Source organism: Hyperolius riggenbachi, chromosome 1 (assembly GCF_040937935.1).
Source record: "Hyperolius riggenbachi isolate aHypRig1 chromosome 1, aHypRig1.pri, whole genome shotgun sequence".
NCBI lineage: Eukaryota > Metazoa > Chordata > Amphibia > Anura > Hyperoliidae > Hyperolius > Hyperolius riggenbachi.
The window spans coordinates 277,205,112-277,225,092 of record NC_090646.1 but is presented as its reverse complement, the minus strand read 5'-3'; the positions used below and the strand labels follow the sequence as shown (position 1 = coordinate 277,225,092).

The 19,981-nt window shown below is 44.4% G+C and overlaps 1 protein-coding gene across 4 annotated transcripts in view; it reads left to right on the top strand.

Annotated features, from left to right (window-relative positions):
* The window catches only part of LOC137506633 (transcription initiation factor TFIID subunit 3-like), a 401,567-nt gene that overhangs the window by 229,371 nt on the left and 152,215 nt on the right, over window positions 1–19,981 (top strand). For all 4 annotated transcript variants that reach the window (XM_068233615.1, XM_068233614.1, XM_068233616.1 and 1 more), the window contains 2 exons: window positions 6,192–6,258; window positions 9,305–9,409. In XM_068233615.1, coding sequence (XP_068089716.1) covers window positions 6,192–6,258; window positions 9,305–9,409 — 172 coding nt within the window. The remainder of the gene's footprint in view (window positions 1–6,191; window positions 6,259–9,304; window positions 9,410–19,981) is intronic.

Sequence of the window (19,981 nt, the reverse complement as noted above, 5' to 3'; positions counted from 1 at the left end):
CTGACCCTGTCTATCAACATAAGCAGCTCCCATTGCCTTACATTGATAGGAAGGGTTAGGAGCCAATGAAAGCGGCTTCTGACCGTCTCGCAGAAACTCGGGTGACTGAGGTTCCCGGTGTGCGCCCTTGACTGCGATTGCGGTGATTCGTCGGTGTTCGTCGTCGTTCTGCTGTATCTAGTACCAGCAGTCTCTAGTCCTTAAAGAGAACCTGTACTGAGTCAAATTATTTAAAATAAACACATGAGGTAACTTCAAATGAACATTACATAGTTACCTTGCCATCAGTTCCTCTCAGAAGCTCACCATTTTCTTCTTACGATGATCCCTTCCAGTTCTGACAACATTTTGTCAGAACTGAAATATATCAGTTGCTGTCAGTTACAGCTGAGAGGAGAATTGATGTGTCCATGTTTCCTTATGGCTCAAGTGGGCGTTAACTGTGTGCTGACCAGGAAACTGTTATGGGGTAATGGCTATTTTCAAAATGGAGGACGGAGAATTCCATTGATCACAGTAGACACAGTAGACAGGAGAGGAAAAATAGATTGAGGAGTAGACTACACAGGAGATAAGTATGACTTGTGTATGTTTATTTTGACTTTTAATTTTCAGTTCTGGTTTTCTTTAACCAGCTGAGCGGTCTGGACGAGCTCAGCTCGTCCAACACCGCCAGAGGCTGCCGCTCAGGCCCTGCTGGGCCGATTTTAATGAAATAAAAAGCAGCACACGCAGCCGGCACTTTGCCAGCCGCGTGTGCTGCCTGATCGCCGCTGCAGCGCGGCGATCCGCCGTGTGCAGCGGCGAAAGAGGGTCCCCCCAGCCGCCCGAGCCCAGCGTAGCCGGAACAAACAGCTCCGGCCAGCGCTAAGGGCTGGATCGGAGGCGGCTGACGTCAGGACATCGGCTGACGTCCATGACGTCACTCCGCTCGTCGCCATGGCGACGAGGTAAGCGAAACACGGAAGGCCGCTTATTGCGGCCTTCCGTGTTACTTCTGGCCGCCGGAGGCGATCGGAAGAACGCCTCCGGAGCGCCCTCTAGTGGGCTTTCATGCAGCCAACTTTCAGTTGGCTGCATGAAATACTTTTTTTTTTATTTAAAAAAAACCCTCCCGCAGCCACCCTGGCGATTTAATCAGAACGCCAGGGTGGTTAAGGGTGCAGAGACTACTGGTATTTAGGTGGTTAATAAATCAAGCCCATTATGCCTTATTTTTAATACTAAGTAATGTTTTTTTTTTTCTGGTCACTTTTCCATAAAGCCCAGCTCCATTGATTGTATGGCTTGTTGTTGTTCTATAGACAGTGGAACTATGCAACTCCTGCACGTTTACCTTTTGGTCTCTGTGCTCCCTTTGATAATGCCCTCCTTGCCCCGTCTGAGTTTTGGTGAGCGGACCTCTTAGCAGGTTTGTTGTGGTACCATGTTCTTCTCATTTGAAGATGATGGATTTCATTATGATCTGGGGGCTATTCAAACCTTTGGATTTTTTTATATCTGTCTCAAAAAACACTCATGCGCCTCTATGTACCATAACATATACAGTCTTTAATTCATAAATACAAATGCATGAATCTCTTATAAAACCAGAGAAAATTACCTAAAAATGCAAAAAACACTAACTTTCTCAGTGCCGCCGCCCTATGGTACACCGTCTGGCACACACCACAACAGATACCTATAGATTGATCCGCTGAGTAAAATTCGTTTTTTAACATGTAATTGCACTAATCCCTATAGCACCTTTTCCAAGCTCACAAGGGTGATAAACCTTGTTCCAGATTAGCAGCATCGGCTTATCATTGTTCAAATCTCGTTAGTCAGTTGCATCCTGTTAGCTCACAAATGTATACCTCATATATCCAACACAGAGCAACTCAATAATTCATAAGGAGTGGCTTAGACTTTCATATATATCCACCAGAAATAGACTGGTAATTCCAGCGTTCTTTTATATGCAAAAATGTGTCCTGCAGGATTTTATAAATAGATTGCAGACTTATCAAACAGATGATGTTCTATAGAAATATTCAGCAGATTACGTCTTGCAAAGTTTTTGTAGCATAGAGCTTCCGTATTATGCACGGCATGCACACACACTAACAGCGTGGCTGCGGGTTAAAAGCATTTCAGTAAAAGAACATCATACCAACAGTAAAATATGGTGGTGGTAGTGTGATGGTCTGGGTTTTTTTTGCTGCTTCAGGACCTGGAAGGCTTGCTGTGATAGATGGAACCATGAATTCTACTGTCTACCAAAAAATCCTGAAGGAGAATGTCCGGCCATCTGTTCGTCAACTCAAGCTGAAGCGATCTTGGGTGCTGCAGCAGGACAATGACCCAAAAGACACCAGCAAATCCACCTCTGAATGGCTGAAGAAATACAAAATGAAGACTTTGGAGTGGCCTAGTCAAAGTCCTGTCGCACGCACATCCTGACGAAGCTCGCAAAGGGGCGGGCGCAACACGTCGATGGGCGGGTGCAATTTTCGTAGCCTGTGAGCGCATACACGCAGCTGCAACACTGACTTTATGAATGGCGGCTGGCGTCCGCTCCCTGCCACAGCATATGCGGAACAGGTTGAGCTGACTTGCCGACCACCAAGTGCGGAGGCCTCACGCTTTTTGGCTGCTGTTGACCCTAAATCTCTTGTGGGGGACCTGTTTAGAAGAGCCCGGTTTACTGGTTGACTGGACGGAAGCATGCTGAAGTGGTGAGACATATATACCTGCTGAAACTGTCATGTGCTTTCAAGCTGAAGACTAACCATTCACGCTTAATGCTGCTGCAATCCTCTCCCCCTCTCTGAAGAAAGGGACATTGGTACCGGTACCAGAAGGGGTGTATGAGTGGTTATGCATGCATGGTAAATGGGTGTTGTGGAGCGCTCTGTATGGCTACCTTTAATTGTTTTAAAAGCTGTTTTGCCACACATTTGCCAAATTCTAATATAGTTCAATTTCTACTTTTGATACCCAAGAGGGACCTAGTTATTATTTATCCAATTACTAGTCAAAGTCCTGACCTGAATCCTATTGAGATGTTGTGGCATGACCTTAAAAAGGTGGTTCATGCTAGAAAACCCTCAAATAAAGCTGAATTACGACAATTCTGCAAAGATGAGTGGGCCAAAATTCCTCCAGAGCGCTGTAAAAGACTCGTTGCAAGTTATCGCAAACGCTTGATTGCAGTTATTGCTGCTAAGGGTGGCCCAACCAGTTATTAGGTTCAGGGGGCAATTTCTTCTTCACACAAGGCCATGTAGGTTTTGAGTTTTTTTTTCTCACTAAATAATAAAAACCATCATTTAAAACTGCATTTTGTGTTCAATTATGTTATCTTTGACTAATAGTTAACGGTTTTTAATGAGCAGAAACATTTAAGTGTGACAAACATGCAAAAGAATAAGAAATCAGGAAGGGGGCAAATAGTTATTCACACCACTGTATATGAAAGTCTAAGCCACTCCTTATGAATTATTGAGTTGCTCTGTGTTGGATATATGAGGTATACATTTGTGAGCTAACAGGATGCAACTGACTAACGAGATTTGAACAATAAGCCAATGCTGCTAATCTGAAACAAGGTGTATCACCCTTGTGAGCTTGGAAAAGGTGCTATAGGGAATAGTGCAATTACATGCTAAAAAACGAATTTTACTCAGCGGATCAATCTATAGGTATCTGTTGTGGTGTGTGCTAGACGGTGTACCATAGGGCGGCGGCACTGAGAAAGTTAGTGTTTTTTGCATTCTTAGGTAATATTATCTGGTTTTATAAGAGAATCATGCATTTGTATTTATGAATTAATGAATGTATATGTGATAGTACATAGAGGCGCATGAGTGTTTTTTGAGAAATTTTTTACGTGAACGGTGGGGGTGTGAGTAACCCCACTTACCATTTGTGCAACCAATCATATTGAATTTAGATCCAGTGGGCGCAAAATCACTTATTTACACATTTTTTTATATCTTTGTGCTTTTTAACAACTTTTTCCCTGACTTACCATATTTGGAGAGCTCCCTGGTCTTCATGGTGTGGTGCCTCTTGGTTAGTGGTGTTGAAGCCTCTGGGCCCTTTATGAAAAGGCGTGTTTATAGTGACAGATCATGTGACACTTGGATACAAGTGAATTTTATTCCACTAATTATGTAAATGTGTGAACCAGGACTTTTTAGGAACCGTGTAGCAAGGGGGATGAACACACACACACACACACACACACACACACACACACACACACACACACACACACACACACACACACACACACACACACACACACACACACACACACACACACACACACACACACACACACACACACACACACACACACACACACACACACACACACACACACACACACACACACACACACACACACACACACACACACACACACACACACACACACACACACACAGGAATGCACGCACCCACACACGATGACCCCCAACCTTTACGGTTAAAATATACATTTTAGGATATACTCTCCCTATAAGACTACCCTCTTGACATTTGTTTACTGTACTGCATGTACTGGTGCTATACTGTATAAACAGGTACAGATACTGGTGCTGTACTGTATGTGGCACCCAATATACAACAACCAGCCAATCACGGCAACAGATGTACCTTACCGGAGATTGGCTAATTGTTTTATACAAAGCCTGCTTGGATTGGTCAGCTATCACTGTCTCCAAGACTGTAAGAGCAGTAGCGTAAGCATGCCTCTTTTACCCGTCTGGCCCGCCCTTGTATACAATTACCTCCTGCTCTGCCTTTCAGATCTCGCACACGTGCGCCTGCGCCCCTGTACTGCAGTCCTCAGGATTGAGATCTTAGAGGCAGAGAAGGAGGTACAGTAATGGGATGCAAGGGCGGGCCAGACAGGTGAAAGAGGGTTGTTTTTCTGGGCACAGCTCCACTCTCTCTTTTTCCCATACCCCGGATGTCCTGGATGCCTGCAGCTTGCTCCACCCTTCATTTACACCTTCCCAGTGAGGTGCCCCCACACCTCGTCATCGGGACCGCATTAAGTCACGTTTTTCCAGGAATCCTGTTGAGTGGATTTCCTTCTACCATACTTGTACAGCACCACCCTTGCTGCTTTCATATGCTTGGGATGCGGCCGTGGAGGTTTTTGAGCTCCCCCCACCATATGCAGCAACCGCAGATTCTCCAGTCCGGCTCGGAAGTTTCAGCACCCACCCTATAAGACAACACCCCTCACTTTTGTGAAGATTTTGCTGAATTAAAAAGTAGTATTATACACCAGAATATACAGTATATATATTCTCATATAGCCTACTAAAGACAATTAACAGTTTCTTTCTTTTTTTTTTCTTTTATATATGATTCTCATTTCACCTCGCCTACTTAAAGAGACTCTGTAACATCAAAACGATCTCCTGGGGGGTACTCACCTCGGGTGGGGGAAGCCTCCGGATCCTAATGAGGCTTCCCACGCCGTCCTCTGTCCCACCGGGGTCTTGCTGCAGCCCTCCTAACAGCTGGCGACAGACCCGACTGTCATTTCAATATTTACCTTTGCAGGCTCCAGCGGGGGCGCTGTGGCTGCTCTCGGCTTCGAACTAAACGGAAATACCCGATCTCAGTTGGGTCCGCTCTACTGCGCAGGCGCCGGAAACCTGCGCCTGCGCAGTAGAGCAGACCCGACGGCAATCGGGCATTTCCGTGTAGTTCGGAGCCGACAGCCGTCAGAGCGCCTGCGCAGGAGCCAGGAAGGTAAATATTGACGTCATCTTTCTCGGAGGGCTGCAGCGAGACCCCTGAGGGACGGAGGACGGCGTGGGAAGCCTCATTAGGATCCGGAGGCTTCCCCCACCCGAGGTGAGTACCCCCCAGGGGATCTTTTGACGTTACAGATCCTCTTTAATCGTATTTTTTGTAATCACAAAATATTTATTATGAACCTCACGAAATAGTCAATTTTTTTTTTAAATTTGCAGGTGCACAGCCTCTACACTCAGATTAAGTAAAATCCTGCGCGTCAAAGGGAGAACTATCAGCTTAGTTGTGATGTCGTAATGCTTGTATACTTTTTGCTTGTATATCAAGTCAAAATTGCACAATTTTTTTGCTTGTATAGCAAAGCACTCTTAAATAAAAGTTACTCTCAGTACCACGTTTGATAGTATATATTTTCTCTGGTCTTTCAGGCAGTGATCAACAAAAGTCGAGTAAACCTTTAAAGACACCCGAACAATCATCTGAGCAGTCCCAAAGGTTGTAAGGTCTTTCTTCCTTTGCGTGTGTGTGTATGTATGTATGTGTATGTATGCATGTATATATATGTATATGTGTGTGTGTGTGTGTGTGTGTGTGTGTGTGTGTGTGTGTGTGTGTGTGTGTGTGTGTGTGTGTGTGTGTGTGTGTGTGTGTGTGTATTAAAAAAAAAAAAAAAATATATATATATATATATATATATATATATTCCAGAATTATTCATACTCTACTCAATAGAAAAGCCTTTATTGGCTATTACATCAAATGCTTCCTACAATTGCAAACCAGCGTTTTGCATGTCTCCACAGGTATGTTGAAGTTGAAATATATATATATATATATATATATATATATATATATATATATATATATATATATTTGTCACATTACTGCCACATACATGAATCATTTTTATTGGAATTCCACGAGAAAGACCAATACAAAGTGGTGTACATGTGAGAAGCAGAACGAAATTCATACATTATTATTATTATTATTATTAGTAGTAGTATTTATATAGCGCCGACATATTACGCAGCGCTGTACAGTGTATATATATATCTTGTCACTAACTGTCCCTCAAGGAGCTCACAATCTAATCCCTACCATTGCCATATGTCTATATTATGTAGTGTAAGTACTGTAGTCTAGGGCCAATTTTTTAGGGGGAGCCAATTAACTTCTCCGTATGTTTTTGGAATGTGGGAGGAAACCGGAGTGCCTGGAGGAAACCCACGCAGACACGGAGAGAACATACAAACTCTTTGCAGATAGTGCCCTGGCTGGGATTCGAACCAGGGACCCAGCGCTGCAAGGCGAGAGAGCTAACCACTACGCCACCGTGCTGCCCATGACATGATTCCAAACATTTTAAAAAAATAACTGCAAAGTGGGGTGTGCGTAATTATTCAGCCCCCTTTGTTCTGAGTGCAGTCAGTTGCCCATAGACATTGCCTGATGGGTGCTAATGACTAAATAGAGTGCATCTATGTGTACTCTGTCAGTACAAATACAGCTGCTCTGTGACGGCTTCAGAGGATGTCTAAAAGAATATTTGGAGCAACAACACCATGAAGTCAATGAACACACCAGACAGGTCAGGGATAACGTTATTGAGAAATTTAAAGCAGGCTTAGGCTACAAAAAGATTTCCAAAGCTTTGAACATCCCACGGAGCACTGTTCAAGCGATCATTCAGAAATGGAAGGCGTATGGCACAACTGTAAACCTACCAAGACAAGGCCGTCCACCTAAACTCACAGGCCGAACAAGGAGAGCGCTGATCAGAAATGCAGTCAAGAGGCCCATGGTGACACTGGACGAGCTGCAGAGATCTACAGCTCAGGTGAGAGAATCTATCCATAGGACAACCATTAGTCATGCACTGCACAAAGTTGGCCTTTATGGAAGAGTGGCAAGAAGAAAGCCATTGTTAACAGAAAAGCATAAGAAGTCTCATTTGCAGTTTGCCACAAGCCAGTGGGGACACAGCAAACATGTGGAACAAGGTGCTCTGGCCCGATCAGACCAAAATGCAAAACTCTATGGGCCATATGCAATTCACTTTTTCTCCTGAGTTTTCTCCTAGGAGATAAGTTTTCATCTTCAATTTAAAATAATTTTCCAGCACTTTTCAACTAAAAAAGTACCAAAAAGCAGGTTAAAAAGTACTATCAAATTTATTTTGAGTATTTTCTTGCTTGCTGGTGGCTTAAAAGGCATTTTATTGACCAGTTTAAAAATATCACCTAGGAGAAAACTCAGATGAAAAAGTGAATTGCATATGGCCCAATGTGTGGTGGAAAACTAACACTGCACATCACTCTGAACACACCATCCCCACTGTCAAATACGGTGGTGGCAGTATTATGCTCTGGGGGTGCTTCTCTTCAGCAGGGACAGGGAAGCTGGTTAGAGTTGATGGGAAGATGGATGAAGCCAAATACAGGGCAATCTTGGAAGAAAACCTCTTGGAGTCTGCAAAAGACTTGAGACTGGGGCGGAGCTTCCAGCAGGACAATTACCCTAAACATAAAGCCAGGGGGCAACAATTGAATGGTTTACAACAAAACCTATCCATGTGTTTATAATGGCCCAGTCAAAGTCCAGATATAAATCCAATCGAGAATCTGTGAGATCTGAAAACTGCTGTTCACAAACGCTGTCCATCTAATCTGACTGAGCTGGAGCTTTTTTGCAAAGAGGAATGGGCAAGGATTTCAGTCTCTGGTAGAGAGCTGGTAGAAAGACATACCCTAAAAGACTGGCAGCTGTAATTGCGGCAAAAGGTGGTTCTACAAAGTATTGACTCAGGGGGGCTGAATAATTATGCACACCCCACTTTGCAGTTATTTATTTAAAAAAAAATGATTGAAATCATGTATGATTTTTGTTCCACTTCTCACGTGTGCACCACTTTGTATTGGTGTTTCACGTGGAATTCCAATAAAATTGATTCATGTTTGTGGCAGTAATATGACAAAATGTAGAAAACTTCAAGGGGGCCGAATACTTTTGCAAGCCACTGTGTGTGTGTGTGTGTGTGTGTGTGTGTGTGTGTGTGTGTGTGTGTGTGTGTGTGTATGTGTATATATATATTTATTTATAATATAATATATAATTTGTGTGTATGTCCTCACAGCGCATCACTTTTTTTTTTTTTTTTTTTGTTTTGGAACTTTTATTTTAAAACCTTATTCCAAAATGGATACAATTCTTGAACATGATCAAGGGAAACTGGATACACCTGAGCTCAATTTCGAGCTTCATGGCAAAGGCTGTGAATACTTGTGTACATGTGCTTTCTTTTTTATTTTTAATAAATTTGCAAAAATCTCACTTTTTCCATGTCGTCATTATGGGATGTCATGTGAAGAATACTGAGGACAAAAATTTTGGAATAGGGCTGTAACATAAAATGTGGAGATGTAGATTTATACATTTAGCTTATACAACATTTTTGTTTTCTTATTCTGACAATATTACTCTTTCATAATGGCATTATAATCTTTGTGCTTAGTTATTCATATGGTTTCTTTTCTTTAAGACTTTCTTTCAGAAATGACAACACAGTCAAAGATAAAATCACCGATAAGAGAAACTTTGCTTCCCTTTTAGACAGTATTAGTAAAAAGCCAGATTTGTTACCAAGGTACGTTTCAACACCCTATTTGTATTGTGAGTTGTCTTGTATTACACCCTCTTTCCAGTGCATAGAACATCTGTTTGAAACTAACTTAACCTCTTCCTGCAAAATGGATGTTTATACTCTGACCACATTTTTTTTCTATTTGTGGGTGTTGAGTTTTAAAGGCAGTTTGAAGTGTAAATAAAAGATAAATACTCACCACTCCATAGCCCTGCTTTCCAAGGGAAGGCTCTGGGTCCTATAGTCTTTCCCGTTCCTCCTACGGTCCTCACATTGGAGTGCTGGATCCCTCTTTAGCAGTCTCCAACTGAGTGCTCCCAAAGACGCACCACTCCATACTGTGCATGCGTGAGCACACATTCTTGTGCATTTGCAGTACAGAGGGGTCCAAGATTGCCGACCCATCAGTTGGTGACTGCTAACGGGGGATTCAGCGCTGGAACACAGTGACCGTAGGAGGAACGAGAAGGCTCTATACTATAGGATCCAGAGCCTTCCCTCTCCTTTATCTGTAATATATCACCCAACAAACTCTGACCCTGTTTTGGATGTTTTGTTTCAATTAAGGCATCCTAATGACATATTTCATAAAAAAAAAATCCATGCGTCCCCTTTGCTTACAAGGCAGCTTTATACATGCAACAAACGGGATTCAGTCTGATAAAGGCTCAAGGGCTTAAAGCCTACTTTTATATATACTTTTAAGTTGGCCAATAAATGGTATCATCCTGACTCAAAACTTTTTGCTTTTATTGATGGCTAACACCATCTGTTCTGGGAGAATTTTCCTTCGGCTCTACAGATTCCTCCTATCAAGCCTCTTTAGTGTAATAGCTGGCCTCACTTGGAAACTTTTTTTTCAGATGAACTTATTCTGCTTTCATTTGTAGCTGATTTCACTAGCCTATATCTCTGAAGCGAGCATTTTGACATGCTGTTTGTGTAGATGTCCTACAAATGTGTCACATGAGCACAACCTGTTCTTGATTTTTTTTTTTTTTAAAGAAATGATTTGCATATTCAGTAGTGATGCATTGTGGGTAACCACAGTTAAACACTTAAAGGGGAACTTCAGCCTAAACAAACATACTGTCATCAAGTTACATTAGTTATGTTAATTAGAATAGATAGGTAATATAATCTCTTACCCACCCTGTTTTAAAAGAATAGGCAAATGTTTGTGATTCATGGGGGCTGCCATCTTTGTCATGGGGGCAGCCATCTTTTTGGTTGAAAGGAGGTGACAAGGAGCATGAGACACTGTTCCAACTGTCCTGTGTCCTGATTACCCCTCCCAGCTGCACACGCTAGGCTTCAAATGTCAAATTCAAAATGTAAAAAAAAAAACAAAAAAAAAACACCAAAACAGCAGAACGAGAACAACATCATCAGAAATCCGATCATGCTTTGCACAGCATCAGGGGAAAAAAGCCCGGGCAGTTTTCTTGTGTGCAGCTAAAAATGAGGCTTGTATGAAAGAAACAAAGTTCTGATGCTGTGAAACTGTTAAAGAAACACCAAGCCTTTTCAGTGCTGCTGAGTCGAGTTTTAGTCCGGAGGTTCACTTTAAAGAGAATTTGAAGTTGTTACGCTTGGTGGTGTATTCTCCACAGTCAGCATGCAACGCATGACCTGACGTGAAGGAGGTACACACACTAGCACAAGGAAACCGGCTATCCCTAGTATAGTGGAGAGGAGGACTGAGTCCAATAGGAGATTGTGGCGCACAGAGCCGGTGCAGATCCGACAGCCACAAACAATACTTTGGCGATAACGTCTCAGCGCAAGGTAGCGCTTAGCGCATAAACCAGAACTGAGGAGATCAGTACAGGTAGACAGAATGAACGCTTGCTAGCTAGCCGCTACTTAGTGACAGCAAGCGTCCACAACAAGTCAGACTGGAATGAGGCAGCCAATGCGTAGCCGCGATGGCGTGCCTCACAAAGACAGGACAGGATGTCAGGAAATAGCAGGATCAAGATAGATGAACGTAACACAGACAAATATACAATAAGTATGTTTTCCTAGCGCATTACAATTACAGCTATCAATGAAACTATTTGTAACATCTGACTAACATATGTATATATCGGCAATGAACCGATATATGACATAAGCAGGAACACTGACTAAGACTGGAGCAATACAGGGAACAGGACTCAGAAGGATTCGCTATCTCTTCGCAGAGATGAACGCAATCCACAAACGGTAACAGAACAGGATTCAGAAGGATTCGTTATCTCTTTGCAGAGATGAACGCAATCCACAAACAGAACCAGGAGCAGGATAACTAACTCAGCACGGGTGATCACGATACGCGCAAACTACCAAAACGTGCTGGAAAGCTGACTAACTGAACACAGGATATAAACAGTTCGTGTACGTATACATCAGCGACACTGTTGTATCAACGTAACACGAATACAAGGAAAATAACAAACGTGCTGGTATGCATATATATTGGCAATGAACCAATATATGATGCAAGACCAGCAAAGTATCTTTAGAACAAGAAACACGATCTGGGGCTGAAGCAACAGCAAGACAGGCTTAAACTGAAGCTATGATAACCCGAAGGAGCCCTGCAGGAAGCAGATCTTTATACTGGGGTCATCCAATGGGAGCAGACATGCAGATTCCCACACAGGTGAATGATAATCAGTCACAAGCTGACAGCAGGGAAAGGCAGACAAAGCTATGCAGCTAGCATGGAAAGAGATCAGAACTGCCTGAGCTGTAGCACTACTACTTCCAGCAGTACCTGCTGCAGCAGCGATCATGACAGAAGTCTCATAAAATTCGGGTTTTTATTTAAAAAATCTCTTTAACATCAATGCCCTTAACTAAAACGCTGCATTCCCGCTGCTGCACGCTAACTAAACTCCCCGGGGCACATTGTGGGGTGCGCTTCTGTGTAGAGGCAGAGCATTTGGCTGCAGCTGTGCCTCTACACGCGTCTATCAGTGCGGATCGCCGCCTCTGCCCGCCCCTCAGTCTTCTTTCACTAAGTGGGGCAGGGGAGAGGCGGAGATACCCGCGGATTGACGCACAGGGAGGCAGAGCTGCAGCTGAAAGCTCTGCCTTCTCCAGCAGCAAAATCCACAACCAAGAAAGTCGTGGATTTTTGCTGGGGAATTTGGGGGGATTTAGTCCGTGTTCAGCCGCGGAGATGCAGCTTTTTAGTTAGGGCTATGATGTTAAAGAGTTTTTTTTTATATAAAAACCTGAATTTTATGAGACTTCAGAGTGTTTTTAAAGCTAAAGTATAACAAACCCCTTCTGTTTTAAGAAGGCATATTACACTGACTGCGGAGGTTTGTGATATATAATTGTATTCATATCAGGGAGGGTTACAAAACTATATCTAGTGTAATTTGTCTCTGTAAAACTAGGTATTTGTGATAATTCAGCTTTAAATAGGAACTCAACTCAGCGTGTCCTCTCTGCTCTAAAAGATACGCAACAGCATAATAACCGTTAAAGAAAAACATTTCTTTGTCATAGCTGAAACAAATCCTTCAATAAATCTGCACGGTTTCTACTTCCTGATTCATGGAAGTAGACCTATTGTTAACATCCTGTACTTTCAAATGAGTTTATCTGCCATGGCAGTCATGTGACACAATCAACTTGTGAAAATGAGGGGGAATTTAAACAGCTAAATTCGCTAAATACATACAGGGTGCATTTCTATGTTTTACTTCTGCCCTGTGCAAGAGTTTAGGTCAACTTTAAGTGAGCAAATGTTATTTCCCATGATGCATCACTACTGAATATGCAAATTATCTTTTTGCCTCTGAAGCCAGGCTTGCATCCAGAACACCTGCTATATAGCAAGCCTATTGTTGATAAACTTTACAGAGCCACATCGAGCCAATGTGCAGATCACCTGTTTTGACTTGTGGTCCTCATAAATGAATGGCATGGATTGATGTGGCTCTATGGGCCTGGACCAGTAGAGTAGCTCATGGTGACTCAGAACCACAAGAAATGTATAGTTTTTCGTCCCCTATACTTAACAGGGCTGAGGAGTTGGAGCAATGTTGAGTACCTGGAGTCTGAGTCAGTGGTTTCATAAACTGAGGATTCGGAGCTGGCTGATTTTTGTACTGACTCCATAGCCCTTCTTTCCAAGTGTGTCTGGGTCACCATGAGCTGCTTCGGTTTTTTATAATGGAACTGTGAGGAGGAGGGGGATGGGGGAAACCTATGGACTATACTGCATACAATCTCTTATATCTTCTTCTTGTCTTCAACTCGCTAAGTAAACTGTTTATCAAGGGATATAAGCCATTTTGGCATTTAAAACATAACTTATCTATCTGCTAAAACTGGGCTGTGCACATGCATATAGTACTGACATCAGGAAAAGACCTTGTTAATCGTCATGATTTTCCTGTATAAATCGTTGGTTGTTGCAATAAAAATGTCAGTTAAATATGTCATATAGGAGAGAGAGACAGTGATATTTCAGTAGTGAAATTAAGTTTATTGGATTTACAGAAAATGTGCACTAATTGTTTAAACAAATTTAGGCAGGTGCATACAAATGAAATTAAATCAATATTTAGTAGTTCCTCCTTTTGCGGAAATTACGACCTTTAAACCCTTCCTGTAAGTTCCAATAAGAGTCTGGATCCTGGTTAAAGGTATTTTGGACCATTCCTCTTAACAAAACCTCTCTAAGGGCTGGAACCCACAAGAGCGGTTTTGTGAGCATTACTGGAGCGATTCAAAGCGCTAGCGTTTTGCCAAAACGCTCAGCTATTGTTAATGGATGGGGCAACTTCCACTGGAGCGTTTGCGATTCCTCAAATCGCAAACGCAGGACATGCAGCATTTTGGGAGCGTTAGCGCTTCAATGTAAAGTATATAAACGCTGGCTTAATCGCTCATTAAAACCTGCATGGAGCGATTTTGCTAGCGTTTTAACGTTACCACACACTGTAACAAAATTAAAATTGAAAGGACCAATCAGACTTTAACCACTTGAGGACTGCAGGGCTAAACCCCCCTAGTGACCAGGCAATTTTTAGCTAATTTGGCCACTGCAGCTTTAAGACCAAGCTGCAGGGCCGCACAACTCAGCACAGAAGTGATCCCCCCCCCTTTTCTCCCCACCAACAGAGCTCTCTGTTGGTGGGGTCTGATCGCTCCCCCATGTTTATTTTTTTTTAACCTTTTCGGGACCATGTGAATGAGATCCTATGCCGCACTTGTGGCTTTTCTAGCCTGATGCGGCGTAGGATCTACGCCGGCCCGCAATTTCCGCTCCCGACGCGATCGTGCGCACCCGGAGGGGGAGATTAAGCTGTCATATGACAGCCGACATCTCCCCCGAGTGATCAGCAGCCATCGCGTATGGCTGCTGATCACACGATCGCCGTCGGATCGTAGTGATCTGTTTGACAGCTGCGGCGGCAGGGGGGGAAAGAAGAGGATCCACTCACCTCCCTGCCGTTCCAGCGACGATCGGCGCCCCCCTCCGCTCTGGCCGGCATCTCCGCTTCATCTGACGTCAGCGCCGGGTCCCGGCTTGATGACGTCATCAAGCCGCGACCCGGAACTGCTCGTCAGACAGAACGGAGATGCCGGCCGGAGAAGAGGGGCCCGTGCGGCTCATCGCTGGAGCCTGGAAGGTAAGTGAAGGCTGCGGGCAGAAGGGGGAGGCACAGGCCACCATGGGGGACACCACTCTAGCCAGCCACACACGGGATCCGGCCGCCTGACCCCCCCAAACGCGCGCACCCCCTTCCCGCGCAAAATGCCTGGTCCTTAAGGGGGGGTAGGTGGCCGGTCCCGAAAAGGTTAATCAATATTTGTGTTGCTGCTTTTTTTAAAAAAAACAAACGGTTGCTTTAAACCCCTTCCCTCCCTCCCTCCCACCCCACAGCCGGCCAATTACGGCGATCGGCTGTCATAGGCTTCTGCCTATGAGAGCCGATCGCTCTCTTGTCCCCCATGGGGACAGCCGTGTCACACGGCTGTCCCCAGTGCAGCGCTGCTGCTCATCGCAGCGCTGCACCTAGTAAATAGACGGCGTGATCGCCGTCTAACAGTCTCCCGAGCGGCAATAGCCGCTCGGAGACTGAAGGCGGGGCGGAGCTCCGCCCTCCGAGCATGAGATGCGCGCGCACCATGCACGCGATCTCATGCAAAACAGAGCCCCAGGACTTTACGCCAATTGGCGTTAGGCGGTCCTGGGGCTGCCGCCGCGGCCACGCCTACTGGCGTGACGCGGGCGGCAGAAGGTTAAAATGCTAATCGCTAATCGCTACACAATCGCTGGCAAATTGATACACTTTGTAAAATCACTTCCTAAAACGCTCATGAATCCGCTGACAACCTGCTCATACAAAATGCTAGCGCTTGCGATTAGCGATAGCGTTTTGCAGTGGGTTCCAGGCCTCATTCATTCAGGTTTGATGGTTTCCGAGCATGGACAGTAGGCCTGAACGATTTTAGGAAAAGATTGAATTGCACAATTTCTGTCAGAAATTGCGATTTCGATTCACGATTTTATTCAAATCAAGCTTTAGACCAATCAGACCAAGGCGAGAGTCAACGAGGGGCGGCGGGGAGATTATCATGCCGCCCATCCCTTGTTTCCCCTTGCGGCACTTATTATGGGGGGGTATGAGTCATGTCACAGAGGCGGTGGGGACAATTAATATTAGGAATGGGCTAGGTATGGTAAAGGTAAGCAGTGGGGGTGGGAGGGGTGTTAAGCTGATACACACGCACACACTTAATTCTCCATCTCAGAGCACTCACTGATATACACACACTTCATCTTGTAGCACTCACTGATACACACACACACTTTATCTTGCAGTACTCACTGATACACAGTTATCCACACTCACTAATACACACACTTCATCCTGCAGCACTCACTGATACACACATCCTGCAGTACACACATAGCAGCACACATTGAAATGCACACACACATACTTATCCACACACACTGACAGACACAAACAGTCACGCACTTCAGTCTTGCCTACAGCTCCATCTCCCCCACGCCGTGCAGATAGATCCACGTGCTCTCTCCTGTGCTTCCTGACAACTTCTGGAAGGGAGGGGGGGGGGGGAGGAGGAGGAGGGAGGGAATTCCTTCTCTACTCCCTGCTACACGCTGAGCTGCTTTGTAATGCGGAGGAAAAGTCAGACCAGACAATCGCTTTTGTCTCGCTGTGGTCTGCACCCCTTTAAACAATCAGTGGAGCAAATGAGTGCCTATTAGTTCTAGTGCCTATATCCGCTTCACAGAAGTAGCGAGCTAGAGACTGTGGGCGGAGTCTGCCGCCCGCCCAGCTGAGCTGACAATGAAGCTAGGAGGAGTGACAGAGAGCAAGAGCCTGCCGCTGATGTGTCTGCTGATGACAGGAGGAGGAGGAGAAGAAGGTGGCACTAACTATGTAGAAGTATAGAGATACTGAGCTGCCGCAGGGAGTGAGAGCCGCCGCTTTTTGTACACAGACATTTGTACATGCTGCGCTGCTGCTACTGTACAGCAAGAGGGCGCAGTGCAGCAAATATCGGCAAAAATCGACACTGTGGCGATCACGGAATCGTCACTTCCGTGATCGCGATTTCAATACAAAAACGATAAATCGTTCAGGCCTAATGGACAGCTCTCTTTAACTCACACCACAAATTTTCTATTATATTCAGGTCTGGGGACTGAGATGATCATGCCAGAATGTTGTACTTGTTCCTCTTCATGAATGCCTTAATGGATTTTGAGCAGTGTTTAGGGTCGTTGTCTTTTTGAAAGATCCAGCCCCGTGCTTTGTCAATGATTCCTGGACATTGGTCTCCAGAATCTGCTGATACTGAGTGGAATCCATGCGTCCCTCAGCTTTGACAAGATTCCCAGTCCCTGCACTGGGCACACAGCCCCACAGCATGATGGAACCTCCACCATATTTTACTGTAGGTAGCAGGTGTTTTCCTTGGAATACTGTGTTCTTTTTCCTCCATGCATAACGCCCTTTGTTATGCCCAAATAATTCAATTTTAGTTTCATCCTTATTCCAAAATTAAGCAGGCTTGTCCACATGTGCTTTCGCATACCTCAAGCGACTCTGTTTGTGCTGTGAGCAGAGAAACTGTTTCTACTGCATCACTCTCGCATACAGCATCTCCTTGTGTAAAGTGCGCAGAATGGTTGAACGATGCACAGTGAATCCATCTGCAGCAAGATGATGTTGTAGGTCTGTTGTGGTGGTCTGTGGGTTGACTCTGACTGTTCTCACCAGGGCTGTGGAGTCGGTACAAAAATCCACCGACTCCTCAGTTTAGGATTCCTCCGACTCCTCGACTCTGACTCCTCTAATTTGCATATTACAATCTTGTTGATTGAAAGTATGTATCGTGAAATTCGTCTCTTAACTGCCAACGCTTTGGAATCTTAAAAGACAACTGAAGTAAGAAGGATATGTACACTGCCATATTTATTCCCTTTAGTCATAGACTAAAACTAGTCCTTGGTAAGAGTACTTGAAAAAGGTACAGACCGGAACAAAGAACATGGATCAGGCCCTAGGCAATGTAACTGTGGGTGCATGTAAGAGTGATGCGCAGGTACTCTGCAGGAGAATGAGGGGATTCTTCCTCTATTACACATTCTTCATGCACAATCTGAACTAAGTTTATGGGTGATAGACCACACCTCTGTGTTCAATGTGCTCTGTGGGGGGTGCATATGTAGAGTATAGGACTACTGTGTAACAAAGTAAACTTGAGACAGATGAAATTAAAGTTTTATACATACCTGGGCTCCAGCCCCCTTCAGGCTAATCAGTCCCTCGCTGTCGTCCTCCGCCACCTGGATCTTCTTTGGGTCCAGGTACTTGAGCCAGTCTGCCATAGTGCGCATGCACACACTCCGCCGGTGGGAGCGTACTACTCCTGTGCAGCTCTATTGCACAGTTGCAAAATGCTCCTGGCTGTAGGAGCGGCATGCGGCGGGACTGTGTTGACTGACTTGATTACCAGGACTCATAGCAGAAGATCCAGGTGGTGGAGGAGGACAGTGAGGGACTGATTGGCCTGAAGGGGGCTGGAGGAAGCCCCAGGTATGTATAAAACTTTTCTTTTCATCCGTCTCAGGTACCATTTAATTCATAGTCACCAAACCAAATTTTAACAACATATTAAATGATTTGATTTCATGAGCAAAGAGTGCATACATTTGCATAAATCAGCATCACTGCAGAATTATTTTCATCTCATTGACCATCTCTATTAGTGACACAGCTACACATCAGGCTTTAATCTTACAGCATAGATGTTTAGTATATATAAGAGATTCCTGTGTACACATCATATATACTGTACAGTCACAATCAGAGATGTATATCTGACTTTAAAAATACGGGGACTGCTTTATTGAAGCAGCACAAGTAACTAATTTTGATTGGTTTATTTCATTTTTGTGGACTAAGCACAGCCATTACTGTAGATATGTTATTTATGATGACTATTATCTGAGAAATAGAACATTTTATCATATTTTGTATTTGAATTACAGTTTAAATTCATTAGGAGTCTGAGTATTTTTTCCCGACTCTGACTCCAGGCACCCAAAATTATTTAGACTCCAAGACTCCAACTAGACATCCCTGGTTCTCACCATTCGTTGTTTCTGTCTATCTGATATTTTTCTTGGTCTGCCACTTTGAGCTTTAACTTGAACTGAGCCTGTGGTCTTCCATTTCCTCAATATGTTCCCAACTGTGGAAACAGACAGCTGAAATCTCTGAGACAGCTTTCTGTATCCTTCCCTTAACCTCCTTGCCGGTTATCCCGAGCTCAGCTCGGGGTAACCTGCGCAGGAGGATATCTCAGGCCCCGCTAGGCCGATTTGCATAATTTTTTTTTGTTACAAGAAGCTAGCACTTTGCTAGCTGCTTGTAACTTCCGATCGCCGCCGATCTGCCGCAATCCGCTGCGCCGAGTTGCTCCCCCCCGCCCCAGAGCCCTGCGCTGCCTGGCCAATCAGTGCCAGGCAGCGCTGAGGGGCGGATCGGGATTCCGTATGACGTCCATGACGTCATCCCGCACCGTCGCCATGGCGACTGGGGAAGCCCTGCAGGAAATCCCGTTCTTAACGGGATTTCCTGCATACTCTGATCGCCGAAGGCGATCGGAGTGGGTGGGGGGATGCCGCCGCTCAGCGGCTATCATGTAGCGAGCCCTGGGCTCGCTACATGATTTAAAAAAAAAGAAAATAAAAAAAAAAGTGCGGAGCTGCCTCCTTGCCGGATTTTTTAGACCGGCAAGGAGGTTAAACAATGATGGTGAACAATCTTTGACTTCAGGTCATGTGAGAGTTGTTTTGAGACCCCCATGTTGCTACTCTTCAGAGAAAATTAAGAGGATAAAAAGTTACAACTGACCACCTTAAATACTCTTTCTCATAATTGGATTCCCCTTTGTAGGTAGGTCAGGGGTCACTGAGCTTACCAAGCCAATTTGAGTTCCAATAATTAGTTCTAAAGGTTTTGGAATCAATAAAATGACAAAGCCCAAATTTATGTACTTGCCTAATTTTATTTAAACAAT